The sequence below is a fragment of the Cajanus cajan genome, chromosome 2, assembly GCF_000230855.2.
Source record: "Cajanus cajan strain Asha chromosome 2, NIPB_CcT2T_4, whole genome shotgun sequence".
Lineage (NCBI taxonomy): Eukaryota > Viridiplantae > Streptophyta > Magnoliopsida > Fabales > Fabaceae > Cajanus > Cajanus cajan.
Window position 1 is genome coordinate 77,918,515 of NC_138518.1, and position 18,243 is coordinate 77,936,757.

The 18,243-nt window shown below is 30.8% G+C and overlaps 2 protein-coding genes across 7 annotated transcripts; one reads left to right on the forward strand and one right to left on the reverse strand.

Moving 5' to 3' along the window:
* The first annotated feature begins 5,415 nt into the window (after positions 1–5,415).
* LOC109808814 (uncharacterized) lies at positions 5,416–17,506 on the forward strand. 6 transcript variants are annotated; one of them, XM_083069173.1, is made up of 9 exons: positions 5,416–5,844; positions 6,851–6,942; positions 8,063–8,207; positions 8,946–9,077; positions 9,177–9,329; positions 9,593–11,101; positions 11,204–11,373; positions 11,467–11,660; positions 13,767–17,506. In XM_083069173.1, the coding sequence occupies exons 1-8, from the start codon at positions 5,728–5,730 to the stop codon at positions 11,609–11,611; spliced, it is 2,463 nt and encodes an 820-aa protein (XP_082925299.1). In that variant the 5' UTR covers positions 5,416–5,727; the 3' UTR covers positions 11,612–11,660; positions 13,767–17,506. The 6 variants fall into 6 exon arrangements, with proteins under 6 accessions (XP_082925299.1, XP_020227550.1, XP_020227551.1 ...); XM_020371961.3 differs by lacking the exon at positions 13,767–17,506 and adding an exon at positions 6,379–6,548 and having other exon boundaries at positions 11,467–11,681; XM_020371962.3 differs by lacking the exon at positions 13,767–17,506 and adding an exon at positions 6,379–6,536 and having other exon boundaries at positions 11,467–11,681.
* On the reverse strand, positions 13,218–17,987 carry LOC109809703 (MACPF domain-containing protein At4g24290). The gene is made up of 6 exons (XM_020373084.3): positions 17,736–17,987; positions 17,390–17,628; positions 16,824–17,025; positions 16,233–16,416; positions 14,833–14,999; positions 13,218–14,267 (listed from the first exon to the last, which is right to left on the reverse strand). The coding sequence occupies exons 1-6, from the start codon at positions 17,985–17,987 to the stop codon at positions 13,599–13,601; spliced, it is 1,713 nt and encodes a 570-aa protein (XP_020228673.1). The 3' UTR covers positions 13,218–13,598.
* Between the last annotated feature and the right edge of the window lie 256 nt (positions 17,988–18,243).

The window sequence follows — 18,243 nt, forward strand, 5'->3', positions numbered from 1 at the left end:
AAAGATAAAGATAACGTTTATTAAAGGAAGTGTTATCTATTGATCAGAATATAGAAAACATTTTCTTTAAGTTAAAACAAAGACAATGTTTTTATCCTAAAGTGATGTCTATATATTTAAAGATAGAAAACACTTTTGAAAAATCATCATGTAAATACTTGGATATAAATAACACATTTCAAAAGATTTTTTTTTTTTTTAATCTCCATGTATATAGATAATACTTTTCTAAAAACGATATTTATTAATAGACATCATTTATATAAGAAATTTTTTTAAAGTTCTTTCTTTCTTTAAAATAAGCGTAAAAAATAAGTGTTTTTTAGCATGATACTAATTCTTTTTTATACTACGAGTTTTATCGTTTTTTTTAAAACAGGAGAGTAATGAAGATTTGTAGAAATAAAACGAAAATTAAATGAATTATTAATAAAGAATGAAAAAGGGCTTAGCGAGGGTGATTGACATGATGCCATGATCTTTTGATCTAATTTTTGTGTTTATGGGGTTTGGTCTCTTGAACATTATGAGTTTTTAGGTATGATACTGGTGTTGTGTACTAATTAAAATTAGGTGTGTTTTTATTTTAGCAAAGCGAAGATAAGGAAGAAGAGAATTAAAAGGTCAAAGGGAAGAGCAAAGGAATCTACAAGTGTAGTAGAGTAGTAGCATCATAGCATTAAAGATGGAACACCATAATGCTGGAATAGCCTAAACAATAGAGCTTTTAGTGATGGGTAGCTGCACCGTCAGAAAAATACATTCTGCCTACCTAGTGATGGTAGTGTCATGCCATTGGAAAGTTGGTGCTATTATAGCACTAGCTTTTGAGAAGATAGGATACTAAATGGAAGTAAAAAGAGGGTTAAAAACATCATTCTCATTGGCCCATCTGGCCACTTTTTTTACCAGAGTATAGAGCTTTTGCAGTTTGTTTGTTTTGATATTGAAAAATTTTGAGAAAAAAATAAGTGTTATAAAAAGAAATAGAGTAAAAGAGAAATTTAGTATTACAATTGTGATTTTTGAACCCTTTTTTTCTTTCTTTCTTTATTTTTTTTTTACATCTGACTGATATGTATTAATTATTTTCTATCATATCATATATTTTTAGTATTTTGTCTTTTTCTTTTATTTATTTTTCACTAGGTGTTAAATAACATTTTGGACAACGTCCACATTATAGACTTTTTAAGGAGGCTTACAGTTTTTGATCATGGACTCCACTATTTTGTCATCTCTTCTCTTCCCTTTCAACAAGTGACAAACTTTACTTTCTCTCACATTTCTTTCTATTCACAAAATCGTTTGAAATAAATATTGCATTAGAGAATTTAAGTAAATTATGATGTTATTAATATATACTTTATATTGACATAAATAGTTCATCCTATTAAGTTTTAAAGTTTTTTTTAAATAACTAAATTATTTTTTTATTAAATTAAATATACTTTAATAAAAGTTATTAACTTAATTTATTTTATAAAATAGTTAGACCTGATTTAGACCTAATATGCACTAGATCACTTGTCCTTGTCAACTATTTTCAACATAATTGAGACAAAATATTTCTGATGCTACTTTTTCATTTTTCTATGTTGTGAATTTATGGTACTTTATTGTAGTATTCTTTTGTCCTTTTAGGTTTTATCCTACTAACTCTAGTTTTATGTTAATTGGTATTGTACTTTTATAGGTTGGAAATTATAATAGAATAAAATTTTATACTTAGTTATAAGTAACCAACTCAAAATTAATTTAGATAATAAATTTTTAAATAATATTGTGTATAAATTAATTTTCAATTTTTTTTTACAAAACAAAAAATGACATTTAGTCACATTATTTTAAATTAAATTTACTCATAATTGATTATACAAAATTATTATGATCTAAAATCAATTATATAAAAAACATATCCAAAGGCACTTTGTATAGGAGATAATGATATTTAACTAGATTCTTGTAAGAGCGTGTTTGAAAATTTATTTTTTTAATGAATATGTAAAATATGCTTTTTAAAGCACCAAAATATAAAGTAACTTTTTCTATCTTTTCCGTTAAACAAAAGTTTACAAAATTTTAATAATAAAAAAAACACACACTGAGTAGGGTAATTTGGTCGAAGTAAATAAATAATTTTTAGTGAGTTTATTTGTGTTGTTTTGAGAGATAAGTATAATATATTTGTTTCTATATAACATCTAGTTATCTCATTTGTCAAGATTAAAAAAAATTAATCTAATTGATAACAAACATTTATCTTATTTTATATTTTTTCAAAATCATTCTTATATTATTTATCTTTATGAATTATTATAACCTTTCATTGATTTTTTAATTTAAAAATAATTAATATACAAAATAATATAGATTAAATATTATACAAATGAACAAATAATTATTAGTTGATGGATTTTATAAATGGGAAGAAAGGTAGTATAAAAGATATCAGGATAATTGGATTTTTTTTTTAAATTTATATAAAAGTATTTTATATCAAATTGGAAAAAAAAAAGGTGTGATAAAAGTATTTTGCTAAAAGAAGTCCAAATTCATTGTTTTACTCCAATGAAGAGGCCCACCCAATAAGACATGAGAGAGATGAAATTGGACTCACATCTGTCATAAGCTCAGACCCATAGTCCAGTAACCAGCCTATCTCTTTTGTGGGCCATACGCAAAATAACTATTGTAGCACTGTTATTAGCCACGCTTCATTTGATTAGACCCTTATTCCAAAAATAAAGTTGTGTGTTTGATTTAATGGTTGTATTGTCAAAAAGAAAGATAAAAAGTTCCAGTGGTTGGTGAAAAAATTGTTTTCACCTCAACTTTTCTTGTACAATTTTTTCCATCACATTTTTTCTCTCTTTTATTTGATGTCAATCAAACGAATTTTTTAACATCATTTTCCTATTCCTTGTAAAGGTTGATCTTTCGACATTGGAAGGGTAATTTTATTCTATTTTTAATAAAAAATAATATTTTAATATGTGTAATACATAAATTAAATAATGATTTCATATTACTAAAATTTATAGTGAATTATATATATATATATATATATATATATATATATATATATATTATAGGACTAAAATTTATAATAAATTATATATACATATAAATATTATGTTTGAGTATATGAATTATAATTAAAATTTATAAATTAATAGATATTTTTAAACATATAAATTATATTTTAAATTTATAATAAATAATTTATATTGTAATACAATATTATTTTATTCATTAATAATTTTATTTTAAAAGTATTAAAATTTAATTTATAAATAATTATTACAAATAAAAATTTAACCAAATAAGAAGTTAATTTTTTTATAAAAAAAAATACTTTTGTCAAATAAATATTTTTAAAAACACTCTTACATATAATAATCGTTCTTAGTTAATATATAATGGTCAATAGTAAAATATAATTAAAAAAGTTAGATACTACAATGGACTAATCCTAGTAAACATTTTCTTTTTGACCGAAGTGTTGGTACCGCCGTAAACACGAAGGTAGAAACATTTTTTAAGAATGATAAAATATTATTTTAATTAAAATCGTGTTTGTGATTTAAATTTTTTTTATATATATTTTTTGCTGGAAAATGGTGACTAATTAATTTTTTTTGTATTTATTACCTTAATTTCTTTTTATTAGATTTACCTTAATTCCTTTTTATTATATTGATCGTGGTTATTTCGAAGTCGAAATAAATTACATAACATTTATTGACTTAAAATTTGAAATCTTGAATGTAATTACGACTTTAATGTAAAAAATTTTAAATAAAAAATAATCTTTCGGCAGGTAGATCTTTTATACACCCCAATCATATAATTGAAACAATACATTAAATTGAAACACATTTAACTGTTAAATTCATGAATTTTGTACAAACAATACACATGTAGTGATCTTATAATTGTCTTATAGAGAGAGGTATACAACTAGAGAATTATAGAAATATTTATAATATATAGTAATAATTGCTTATTATGAAAAACATTTACAAATTCAAACTCCAAAATTATCTTAGCTGAAACACAAATTGCTGGATGTGATGAGTATTAAATAGGCAAGAGTGTAGCTAGGTTTGTTTGGGTTGGTTCGAGTTTGACTCCGAACAAAAGAAAACTCAACAAATTCAATGATCAAGTTATAAGATTCATTAATTGAGTTATTTGATTCAGGTTCATTGAGTTTATGCAAAACAATGCATATCATATTATGAAAATCAACGATCTTAATATACGCTATAATTTGTAAAATACTTATATTATTAATATTTTTTAATTAAATTTTAAAAATGTTTGTTGATAGTTCGATATTTTGTCTCTCATCAAATCAATATTAATTAAATTACAAATTTTAATACTATACTATGTATTTAGTAATAAAATAAGTTGGATAAAACTATAAAATAAACGAATTTTATGATAAAAATAATACTAATTATAGTACAAATCATAAATAAATATATTAATGAAAAAAATGAATTTTTTTTAGACTTTTAATTTGAAAAGTAATAGAACGAAGAATTTGCATTGATACAAGTAAAGACTAAAGTAAAGAATGATGGTACATAATAGTGGTAAAAAAACAATAATGATAAAATGTATTATTTAATATTGTTACACCATGCTTTATAATATATAACTTACAGCCTTGTGGTTGAATCATGAGAATAGAACTCGAATAAATTATTTTTTTTGTGAGAAATAACAAAAACTTGATCCAGCCAGCCACTGATTCATCGATTAAACCTCTGTTGTTGTCTTTTTCACAAATAATAAGTATTGATTCAGTGTTGGATCTTCAGATTGATGCGTTCATCATAGAAGACCAATTTTTGCACATATTTTATTTTCTACGTTCCCTGATCTGTCTGTGTTAGCAGGATTGGAGGGAAACTTCTGAGCTACAACTGTATCCTATCCATGATTTCATATTTCATTCCATTGAATTATTTTTTGACTTGTGCAAGACAAAAGGCCACCACGCAGAGACAAGATTTGAGGTTGTGCGTCTGGAGAGGACACGTAACGCAATCCTCGCATGATGTGATGGGTTGCATGTCCAATGCTCATTTTCCACGTAACCACCTTAAATGCTATGGGCATGGTGCCATCTAACATGTTAATGAACCCTATAACGTTTTCTTCATAAACAATAAAAACCCAACACGCTTCCTTCATTAAAACTTTATTTAATAATAATGTAATTCTCACACTACCAACTCCACAAAACATGGCATTAATTTTTTTTAATTAAAATTAAAAAGTACTAACACATGCTTTACGCATGAAGACATTTATTTTAGAGAGAAATAATAATAAAAAGAATAATTTATTTTCCTTTTAAAATAAAACGTAGGAGGGGGAAGTAAGGGACGTTGACCCATATTCCGAAACGAAACAAAGGATCGAAAGTGTGGTTGTAAACGGAAAGTGTGGCTAAACCTTAACAACCAACCTCATGAAACAATGGACGCTGTGTGTGTTTCATTTCACCTTTCAAATATTGTGTTGTATTCTAAACTAAAAAGGCACAAGCCAGAATCCCCGTGAGCAGTGACACACCACAGTGAAACGCATACTAAAACGTACTAGGTAGCAGCGTTTTACGTAGTACACATCCGCACACATATAAAACCGTGTCGTGTCGGGTATTACTTACGCATTCGGATTTGGGGGGGAAAACACAATAGAGTAATGGTTTGCGAGGAATCGTCATCGCAAACAGCTCCATCCTCGGAGCTCTTCAAAATCGCTTCGTCTTCCTCTTCCGCCGAATCCAACTTTCGTGAACTCGATGATGCATTCCTCCAGGTTTATCATTCATCACTCACTCTTTCACTCTTTTGCCGGATGCTTCTTATTGCGATTCTTTTATTCTATTGTTTCCGGTTTTAGAATCGGATTGTGTTGATTGATTGAGCGTTTTGCTTTGTGACGTTTTCTTTTAGTTGAAGGTTTTGGAGTCCATGGATATGCGTAATTGCGTATCTATTTTCGTTGTGCATATTGATTTTGTTGGCTCTACGATGTTTAGGTTGCTATTGTGTCCAAGGAGATGTTGTTTTGTGTTCTCATAAATTTTGTCGACATTGAATGGAATTCGTTTTGAACTGGTTGGTTAGGTAGGTTTATAAAAATAGGTGGATAGAATTTGGCTCGTGAGAGAATGTGCATAAATAGCTTCTATGGTTGATAATGCTTGAGAAATATCCGTAGTTATAGCCACTTGATACTGGTATAGAATTTGAGGGAAAAGATAACCCTTTATTTCTGAAATTATTTGTATGAAATTTATTATGACTACTTTAAAGAATCAAACTTACGATAATTTATCATTGTTTGTAGTGTGAAAATATTTATAGTATCAAAATTAAAGTCGAGAAACATCTCTTGCTTATTTATGGAGGAGCTTTCTATTCTTCAATGTGGAATTTGGGATGGTAAATGGTAGCGGGTTCTGTTGGCAACTGGCGCCAGACTGCAAACTTCAGCTTTTAAACAATGTAAAGTTAAAGGTTGAATGAATGAACTTCTTCATTATACGTCCAACGAATAAATTCACGAAGTTATAGAAGTTAAGTTACCAGAGAAACACATCATCAAATATTAATTAATCACTAGATAATTGAAACTGCTTTTCATCCTCCGGCTGTGAGACATGTTCAATGGTTCTCTAGTTCATTGTCTGTCTTGTACGAACATGGTATCCTTACACCTTTTATTATTGTAGATTTTTCCACCCTTTTCCTTATCACTAATCTTTAAATGATATGGTCTGTTCGTTATAGCTTAGACTAATTTGTTTTCCAATTTACAGAACCAAACGAGAATTTGGCTAGGAGAAGTATTGCAGATAAGACTAGATGAGCAACTCATTATATCAGAACTACTTGCGGATGGAGAATTGCTGTACGTATATTGATAATATGTTTGATGGACAATATTGTTTTAAATTTATAATATTTTTCAATAAAAAATAATAACCAATGTCCTAAGTACCGGTTAAGAAATCACAAATATTTTTTATTATTGAAAAATAGTATAACAACACATTCTTGTGTAACTTTTTACATTCTTTAACCAATGGATTACTAGTTAACAAGACCCTTTTATAATTATTATTGTTGTTAACAATTTTTTAAATGTAAATCATACTTGAGATAATTTAGTTTCTTTTTTTTGACACCTCTTGAGATAATTTAGTTAGCAAAACACTCTTGTGTAACATTTTTAATCATACTCTATTAAAAATTAAAAGCTACACTAATCATACTAATAATCTTAATCTTAATAAAAGGCAGATTAGGTGTTCTTTTCGTTATGTTAATTTTGGAAGTACATAACCAAAACTACAAATAATTTAAATAATTAATTTAAAAATTGAGGACAAAATTTAAGAGAGAAAAACAAAACATTAATGAACGACAACACATGTGATCACCTGGAAAGAAAAGTAGTTGGAATTGGAGAATTGTTTTTGTGGATCTATATGTTTTTATTTTTTTAAGGTTTTTTTTTTTAAAAAATAAAGTTAGTGTTTGAAAAATTATAATAATTATGTATTTAAAAAAAAATAACTTGAAAAATTATTTAAATACTTGGTCGATAAATTGAAAATGATAGTTTCTTGAAAAAAAAAAAACTAATAAGAATTTACGCAACAAAATTATTTTTTTCAAATATAAACGAATCAGGCTTTATCAACTACTAACATTCATTTGTGAGTAAAAATCTTTGTGCTAAAATTCTATTATTCTATGTAGAATTTCTAAAGATATTGGTAAATCCTAAATGTTCTTATGTTGTGTTCCGGGCAAATCTACTTCTACGTTCAAATCAACTCCTTATAAAAGAATTTTATTTCACCAGAATATAAATTGAAGAGCGAAATTTACTGTCTCTTTTATATGAAATTAAATGGTAGGACATTCCTGAGAAGAATTGAACTCTAAGAGGCATCACACAAGAAGCTCTTGTATTGTGCACTTTACATTGCTCCGTATCTGAAAACAGTTTAATTGTTTTTCAGGTTTCAAGTGTCAAAAGTGGTGTGGAAATTGCTGTTGTCAAAGCATATGGAGCTAAGGCATACGAAAGCATACAAAATCCAGCCATTTGCTTCTAAGAACATTGCGAGATATAGGCCTTATTCTAATGTTGATTCATTTCTGAAGGTAAATCGTTTGATTATCATTTATCACATCTTTTCCTCTTGACAAACTAAGGGAACAATTGTTCTATTTTCTTTACTTTTATAAGAATATAGTTGGAATACTTTTTGAGGCGATCGCACAAATTCAGTGACACACCGATACCTATCACCAGAAAACTGATAATACTGACAAACCAACAGTGGAATAAAAATTACATTTTCATTGTTGTTCTGAAACCAGCAATTTTCCTTGATATTTCATTTGAATTTAGAGGCATGTAGCGGTTGTGAGGAGAATGGTACTGGCTTTTGTACTCTGAACCCGAATTGAAGTGCTGTTCCATAGATGTTTATACTTTTGAAGTTCTGCTCAACCACTCTTTAGTTCTTCCTTCCCCTTTCTAATGTGTTTGGAGTATCTGAATTATGTAATGACTTGTGACCTTCTCTGTATTGTTGTAGTGTTCTTTATTAGCGTGTAATTGAATTGCACCACCTTGATGATTTTTAATAATATTCATGACATGAAGATGCAAATTCACTGTTACATCAAAACAATTTCTGTTTGAAATTTCTCACTGTATGTTAGCTGATATTGACTTGTTTGAAATAGTAGGAATATCTCTTGATATAAGCATAGGAATACAAGAAAGACAAACTCTATAACCTCATTTTATTTATATTTCCAACTTTTGAATGATGTAAACAGATAAAAATAACTAGATATCTATAAGCAATCTCAGCATCTTTTAATTTGCAGATTTGCAAAATTTTGGGATTGACTGGGGTTGATCTCTTCTCTCCATCAGATGTAGTTGAGAGAAGAAATACTCGAAAAGTTTGTATGTGTATACGCTCATTCTCCAAAAAATCAAGATCTATGAATATAAATGTAAGAAAGTCTCATAATATTCCTCACAATCTTAATTTGCTTTCCCTTGCATTTTATTCTCTAAATAATTGTTTTTGCTATGTAAAAACATGGTGTCAGGTTCCAGATTTTGACATTGTGACACGTATGGTAGCCATGCCCAAGGATTTGGTTGGATGTAGGCGTAGAAGCATAGAGCTATCTCATAGCATCCTAGCTGATTCCTCTTGTAGCTATTACTTACAAAAACTTGCAAGAAGAAAATCTAGACAGGTTTGTCCCTGAATTTACTAATCAATTAAAACAAAACATTAAATTGCAAGTCAAGGAGCCTGTGACTCAATTGTCACCAGCCTAATTCTTATAAGATTTGGGTGGTGATAATAATGTCTGAGGTTAAATTCCGCATCAATGTATTCTCTTGTATACAATTGTTTTCCCATCCAATTTAGCGAAAAAATTGCCAGTGTATGCATTTATGTGCTTCTACTAAATCATTTTGCTACTTGTATCTCTAAAGCATGATGCTTCTGTAGGGTTATTCCATCATAGGTTCCACCGGAGACAACGAGACACATTCTGGCCAATCTGTGGACCCAGAAAACAAACATTTAGTATTTCAATATGATGACTTACATACTGATGACTTGTATGATTATACATCAGAGAGAAACTACATAGCATCTCCAATGGTTGAACACGTTTATATGCCTGAAGATTTAGATCAATTGAACATTCAAAACCAAGAAAATTTTAATGATGACTTTGAATTGTTATGTTCAATGGAATCATTGGAATATCCTTGCTCTGAGGATATAGAGCATGCTTGTGAGCTGACTTTGCCATCATCCCCCCAAGGGGATTTACATACTGACCTTATTGATATGACATCTCATTTAGATACTAAAACGGAACAAGTCCAAGAAAGTAGAAGTATTATGGACTTTGATTACTTTGAGCATGTGTCGATAAGCAGCAACTCCTCTGTCATTGTGACTCCTAATAATGTCAGAAAAACAGGTAAAAGGGATGCTAGCTCACTTATGAAAGATAGAGAGGACCATGATCTGTTTCATGATGAAAATGTTTCGCCAACTGTATATCTAAGTGCTAGTTCTCATGGTTCAAATCCAACCCCACAAAGTGCTGAAAATGGTAGATGTTTTGAAATCGGTGACGATAAGGAAGTTCTGCTAGTAGCTTGCATGAACTGTTATTCGAGGGAAGCGATGAACTTGGGAGATCAAGTTGATGCAGAGAACAATTTTAAGAATAACGATTCTTTTAAAGTGCATAAGGACAAGAATGATCAATGGGACAAGATAAAAGAAGAACATGAATCTCAAGGCACGGTGAAATGCAGAGAAATGCCATATCAAATCATTTCTAGTGCAGGATATTCTTATTCTGTAATAAAAATTGAGGAAACCGAGCCTTCATTGTATTCTCCTGATTGTTACTTCTGCAATACTAATTCTTCTGATAAAGTTGTTCCTCATAGCAATGCCACTAGCTCAATTTTACTGAAAAAGTTTCTAGCATATGAAGAGAGAGAGTCTCAAGTTGATTTGAAGTGCTTGGATAATGCTGGTTGCAACCAATCTGAGGAGTCACTGTCCTGTCAGTCTTATTATTTGCCTGAGTCTTGTAAATGGGATCAGAAAGGAAAATGTGCTGCAACATCATATAAAGATATCAAAAGTTCATGTTTTTTGGAGGATGTCTCACATGTGGAAATTACACCTTGTATACAAAAAGCTTCTGAAGTCTTGTCCACTGATGGTAAAGAGCTAAACATCGATTCTCTGGCTCTGGCCTCAAATGCTCTAGCTGCAGATGACTGTGAAAAATGTTCCACTCTTGGTGAAGATTCTAATGATTTCTGCAAAGGTGACACAACTCAAGACATTGGACAGCGAGGTCAGAGAGTACTAGATATCATAACCAATGATGTTGTCATCCCTGCTAACTGTGATCATCAAGCATTTCAATATGAAAAGGATCCTGTTTACCATTCAGAACATACTCGTGAGGTGCATAATAAAGTAAGTTGCTTTGTGACTATTGTCTTTGACCCTTTTTCAGCCATGCTTGTGTTAATCATTTCCGTTTCTAAATCAAGTCTGCCTTGCAATTGTGTTATATAGGAAGAAATAAAACAAGAAGATGAGCACGTGCACTTAGAAAATTTAGTTGGAACAGAAGAGGGAGGTATACAAATAATACCAAAAGCAAAACCTCAAAAGAAGCTACTGCTAAAATCAGTCTTGGGTGGTGCAGCTGCTGTTGGTTTGTTGTTTATGATTTTGCACTTAAGGTTTGTGTTTGACACATTTTTGAAGGCTGTCGGTTTTTTCTGCTTCTGTTAGTCCATTGATTTATTTGACTTTTTGATCTTTTTGGTTGATAGGAGGAATGGCGAGGAAAAAGCTGCACAACCAAGTATAGCATCTAGTGATAAAGGCAAAGAGAAGATTCAGAAAAAATCTACTCAGAAAGTAAAAAGAAGTACAACAAAAGGAGTTTATCCAGCTGAAAGGATCAATTTAAAGTGATTAGGATTTGGGTCTCTTATGTTCAAACAATGATAATGGTTGAGAAAAGGTATTAGTTTCAACCTTTGAACCTCGCTGGTTACGGTTCTCCTTTTCACATTGCAGTTAGCTGAAGTATATACAAATTGAAAAAAAAATATACAGATATGCTCTGTTTCCTACCACCATAAAATGGAAGAGAAAAATTGGGTAAAAAGAAAATAAGAGAACCGTGCTAGTTTTTCTCCATTGCAAGGGAGTGACACACTCCCGTTAAGTTTGATGAAATCCTCGAAGGTTGTTTCCTAGTCAAGAGGTTGAAAGACAGTTATATTCCTCTAGCGGTGAATCTCCTGATCAGTTTATATTCAACAATATAGTCACATTCACTTATCAATAAAGAACCCGACTCGAGAAGGTAGTTCTAGACATGTATACATGGTTATTAATATATTTTTCAAACGATATAAAACAACTTTTTTAAACAATATATTATTAAAGATATAAATAAAAATAGACAAATAATACTACATCGAAAATTTAAAATAACACTTGTTTTAATATATTTTTTTATATAACACTTGTTATGAGACGAATCTGAGTAAAATAAAACAAATAATCTAGATCATTAGTTAAGATAACTTTTTGAAAATAATTATAATTAATGTTAACATGAACATTTATACTTGATAATAATTAATTATAAAAATCGTGGCAGGTAACATTAGTTAATCGACTAAGACGACTAATAAACAAACATTTGTAAATTTCATTTAATTTAATAAAAATCTTGTATATTGAATTTCATTGAGATTTGAATATTTTATTGAAATATAAATAAGGTCTTATATTGTTAAAATAAGAAAATAAATAATAATTTATAAGACACACATATTTTATTAGTTATAGACTTTTTTGATGATGATCAAAAATAAAATTATGAGATTTATGTCCTTTATTTGACGGAGGAATTGTTGAGATACAAACAATATTTCACATTCTTAAAATAAGATGATAAATAATAACTTATAAAATACTCACATATTTTTTTATTAAATAAGAGTTTATAATAAAGTATTCACATATTTTATTAGTTATAAGTATTAGATGCCGAATAAAAATAAAATTATGAAAGTTTCTATCTAATGAGAATAATATTTTAATAAATAGAAACAAATATATTCCTTTTAAACAAATACAACATCCAATATCCCTAACATATTTAAATATTTAATTTGTTTGAAAATTAATGTTTGCTTGTGCTAAAATAAAAACATGTTGGATATTTAATGAAAAAAGAAATTTTCGTTGCATAGTGCCCAAATCTTGAGTTCGTATTTGAAGAGATATGAGTGTTTGTGTTTTTTTATTTTTTATTTTTAAGGAAAAAAGTTATAAAGACGCTAAAAAAAATTCAAACCTAAAAACCTTGTTAATTTTTCACCATCCTATAAGAACACGTGAAATATGAAAAGAACTTTTAATCCTAACTGTTCATGTATTGTTGCATAATTTAAATTTACTTTTGTCTTTAAAAATGCAAAATTGATACCAACTATCAAATTTTTATACTTAGACCACTTAACATCTTTTTCTAGAAAGACTAGAATACAAAAATTACACCATATTTTAAAATTTTAATATTTTCTTTTTGATCGTGCATATAAAAATTCACATAAATTACATATTGTCTTGTAATTGACATTACTCATATTTTAAATAATATATTATCCCTCAACATAAAAATAATGGGATGAAAAAATAATTAGATTTTTATTTGCATGGGTTGTGTCCCGAGCAAGGCTTTCTGTTGAGCATGGCAAAACATATCTCCTTGTTAAGTATTCACTATTTTGCTGTGTTATACAAAGTGAAACTGAAGCTTCGTAGAATTGGGAGAAATCAAAGGTGAATTTTTAGTCATGCTCACCAAAACCCGCTAACAATGCATGCAGTGTGAGCATCTTTGACTTCAAAGAAAGGTGGAGTGATCATTAAAAAAGCACTTCTATGAAGCTTCAGTTTCACTTTGAGTAACAAAGGACAATAGTGAATACTTAACAAGGAGATATATTTTGCCATGCTCTACAGAAAGCCTTGCCCCGGACACAACCCAATATCCAGGACTATCTTCTGGTCCTCTGATCATTTCCGTTGTGTCAACAAACCTTTGTAGCTTAGGTGTGTGCACTGGCGCAGGAAGTGCAGCAGAATATGTGTTGGAACCAATGGTCTTATCACCTGGCTTTGGATGACCCCTTTGTCCCTCTTTCGAAATAAATGCTAAAATGCCCCAAGACTTCATGCTGAACTGCCCAAGACTGGAGGATTGATCCCACTCAGGCTCCTTCTGCAGAGTGGCACCAATGACTTGGGAGAAACGCAGCCTTAAAAGGAGACACTTCTTTTCAACTTGCAACTGAGCTCCTGTCACAATGGAAACACTATCATCCGACTCAACAGGAGCAGTACAGACGTATGAAAAGGAGTTCCATTTCACTTTCTTATGCAAGTTGCAGCTGTATGAGTCACAAGACAAGTAAGCATTTGCGTTGTCAGAAAGTGGTAAGGACTTGGGTAGAGAAGCCAGATGCTGCAGGTGAATGGCCAACCGGTTGCTTCTTCTCCCTTCCAATTGTAATCTTAGCCCAACCACTGGTCTGTTACCTACATCTACCTGCCATAAAGGTATAAGGAACCAAGATTATGAAGTTCATTATTTTATAATGCTTAGAAGCTGCACTTCTGCTATGTTACCAGGTTACTAGTATGTTATTACTTCTACTATGAGTTTGTTTGAATACAGAGTTGGAAGAAAATAAAGAGTTTTTTCCAATAGAAAAACTCTCAAAAACTCTTTTAAATTTGTATCCAAGCAGACTCTATATCAATATGGATGTAAAATGCAGAGTTGGTGTTACTACCATCAGGGCCATATACCCTATTAGCAACAGAAGGTCACAACATTGATAACTAAATCATGAATCATGATATTTAACATTAACTCTATCGGAGTGATGGGAAAGCAACAGACTACATGATGCATATTCTACAAGAATGTAGAGAAACTACTCATGCCTTCTTTATGTTTATAAATTATAACTAAAGAAAAAAGGAGAGCAAGGTGCATCACTTTACCATCTTTTACCAGTTTTTCTGCTCACAGTTTATTAGAGAGACTGGAAACATGGGAAACTTCAACTCATAAAATGCACATTAAAAGTGCAAGATGGAAAACTTACTGGAATTGTATTTATGTAAAGCTTTGGACCCAAGATACTGAATCGTAGCCAGGTGTTCACTTGATGCTTCCAACGAGAACCAAGACGTACCTCACTAAGTACAGGTGCCCATTGTCTTGGTAGCTGAAATTCGCAAAACTGATGAAGGTCTTCAATTGGGGGTTTGTCTGTTTCATCAGTCACAGTTTACATGCAGGCTCAGCTAATTCAGTTTCAGAGAGATATTATTATATACTTATGAGAGTTTATCCATTCTAACCCTTTTAACAAGTTTACGAAAGAAAGACGAGTAAACATTGAATTTGATCCTTGGAAAATGGTAGAGGTGATTGATAGGTCCTGAAAGATTTTTGTGACATTTGAATTTATAAATTTTAACTTTGTTATGCAAGTTAATTATTCCATTATACTCAGATACTAACTCTGTTAGTTTCTTGAACGGTCAATAGTTAAGGGCCAAGTTGACATTTATTCCTCTCCCAAATCACCTAATATAGACCATAATGCAAGGTTATAGTATTTTTCGATCAGCAACGGACACTTTGTCATGTTTAAATATTCTAATCATGGGTGCTCTAGTTAAAATGGAAGGTTATTATTGGGTTTTATAGAGTTTTCTGTAGTTAGATTTTTCTGTCTCAGTCATCCTTAATTTTTTCATCTATTTTGACTATAGCTTTAGGATTGTAAATCCTAAATTATTGAATTTGGGGTTAGCAAAATGAATAGTTATGAAAGATCTCAAGCAAAGATGCATCAATTGAGTATGGGTGTTTCAGCTATGTTTAATGAATCACAAACTCCTTTAGTAGAAGTGTGGAAGAGCTTAGTGGTAATGAACCTTTATGTTACTGTGAAAACAAGGTTCAATGTTACTGATACATGCTAACTGGGAGAGAGAATACATGACAATTGAGTGTTGACTGATCATGAGACTAATAGAATTAGTGATTGAGTATAATAGAGGGTTGTTGCATAACAAAATTAAAATTTAGAAACTTAGATATCACAAAAAATCTTTGAGGACCTATTGGCCACCTCTACCATCTTTCTGGGACCAAATTGGATGTTTATTCAAAGAAAAACACAATTTACTAATTTCTGCCATTGTGCTAGACAAAACAAAGGAAAGTGGTCAATTGAGTTCCCAGAAGTTAGGAACTGTATAGTTTGAGGAAATGTTTTCTAGAAAATAAAAATAAGGCGACACTCTTCTAATTAAAAATGAAAACAACAAATGAAAAACATTTTCATAGAGTAAACAAGTCCTTAGACATTTTAGTCTGTGGATAAAACAATTTCATGATATAATGATAATTTTCTGAAATTTAGGTGGAATCTAAAGGGCAAATGTTTCTGTGAAATATTTGTGCAACAAAACATGTCAGATAATGACTTACAACGGAGATAGAGATTTATGGCATGGCTCACAAATCCACTTCCGCGGATACTTCTCAAAAGGGATGTCAATGGGAGAAGGAACAATGCTATTACGTCAGGTTCCGAGTCAATAGTAGCCAACCATTCTCTATAATACATATTTTGACTGCTTCCACCCCTCCTACTATGTATCAGAAAAATATTCTGCAAACCCAATTCAGAGAATATATGAATGACCAATGCTGTTAGGAAATTTAAAAAGCTTTTTTTTTGTTTGTAGCATCTATTGCATTGCGCCACACGGACATAGGCACAAATGCGTACATGTATTAACAGAGCAAAATAGACTAATAGAGCAAGCATTTTTTCATTATATTGGACATTAAATGCTAATATTGTGACCTTAATAGTTACATATTACATTACAGTAGCTCTTCATGGAGGGGGACATTGACACAATTGCATTCTATACAGAATTTAAATCTTCAAAAGATGAATTATTTTGAATTTTCATTCAAAATGATCTTAATAATAATTATTTTCTATTTCCATCAAAACTTGCGGAAAGGCCACAGTAAGTCAATAAACTGAATAAAGAAGGGCACTGATACCTTTTTTTCCTTCCATAAGTCTTTAGAAGCCGGGTAATGATTGTCTGCAGAATCCTGGAACTTCATGTTAGCTGTATCCTCCAAAAGTTTCTGAATAGTAGTTGGACCAAGATATGATGTATCCTCCTGCCTAACATACAAAACATCCTTCCCTCCCATGATCACACCAACTATTACATGAGTTCCAAAACGTTCTATAAACCTTGCATGAATAGTAGAAATAATTTTATCATTACAGTTATACAATGTCAATTGTTTCACTCAGTGACATCCCATCATAATGCGATTTGCATAGAAGAAAAGAGCTTGATAATCAAATCAAATAATTAACAGAGAGCAGCGCATGAGGTGATTTTTGGAATATACAGATTGAAATTTATGGTGTGATTAATGAAATTGTTTTCATACATTATATCTGGTGGGAAAAAAAAAAGCATTAAATTTAGTCTCTGTGCAAGATTGAAATTAACAAAAAAAGAAGGTTTGAACTTGCACTAACCAGAACACTTCTTTTTTGATACATGGAGTAGTAACTTGTTATTTCTTACAAGGCCAAAGGGTCTTACCTTGCCAAGGCCTCCGGGTCCCATGCTGATGGCACTGCTTCTTTGACATGATCAAGGAGTTCACCATGATACCTTTCTAATTCAATGGCATAGCGTTTGATGAACCACCCATCATAAGCAAGAGACTTGGTAGAAGCCAAATCTTTTATACTTCGACTAGGTAACCCAAATGAAGCACAGAAATGACCTGATGCAGTTTGTCCTGCAAGGCACATTTCCTGGTTGAAGTGCTCCAACATCTGAAACACATCAGAGGGTCACAAAATTAACATCTGTCTAAGTTCAAAGGTTAATACGAGTATATAATCATGGTAACATAATATTATATTATTCATCATTTACATGCCTGTTGCAAGGTGAGAACTCCTGAATGGACTCTAATTGATTCCCCTCTGACACATTTGATGGAGTTAGGGACATTTGGAATTGAAACCCCTCCAGGAATCTCAATATTACGGCACTGTTCCTCATTGACATGTATCAACCTTGAACCCTTCTTGCAGTTGTCAAAACCTATGTCTTGTGTTATGTCAAAACCCAACCCGATTGAGTTTATGGCTTTGTGGGCTGCTTCCAAACGGGAAACTCTTGGTGCCATTACTCAATTAGAAGGTATGGAACATGCAAGGAAGGCAAATGATGAAGGAGAAGAAGAAAGTATGACACTCAATTAAGATGAAGCCAAGTCAAGAACCCAAGCAAAGACTAAGAGTCGATGTTAAATAAAGTTGTAGGAAGTAGCAAGGAAGCAGGACCACGTACACGGAGGTGTTGACTTGACTGGATCATGTTTTAATACTCTAGAGTCTAGACATTATGTGTACGTATACATGCATAATATTCGTTTCAGTTTA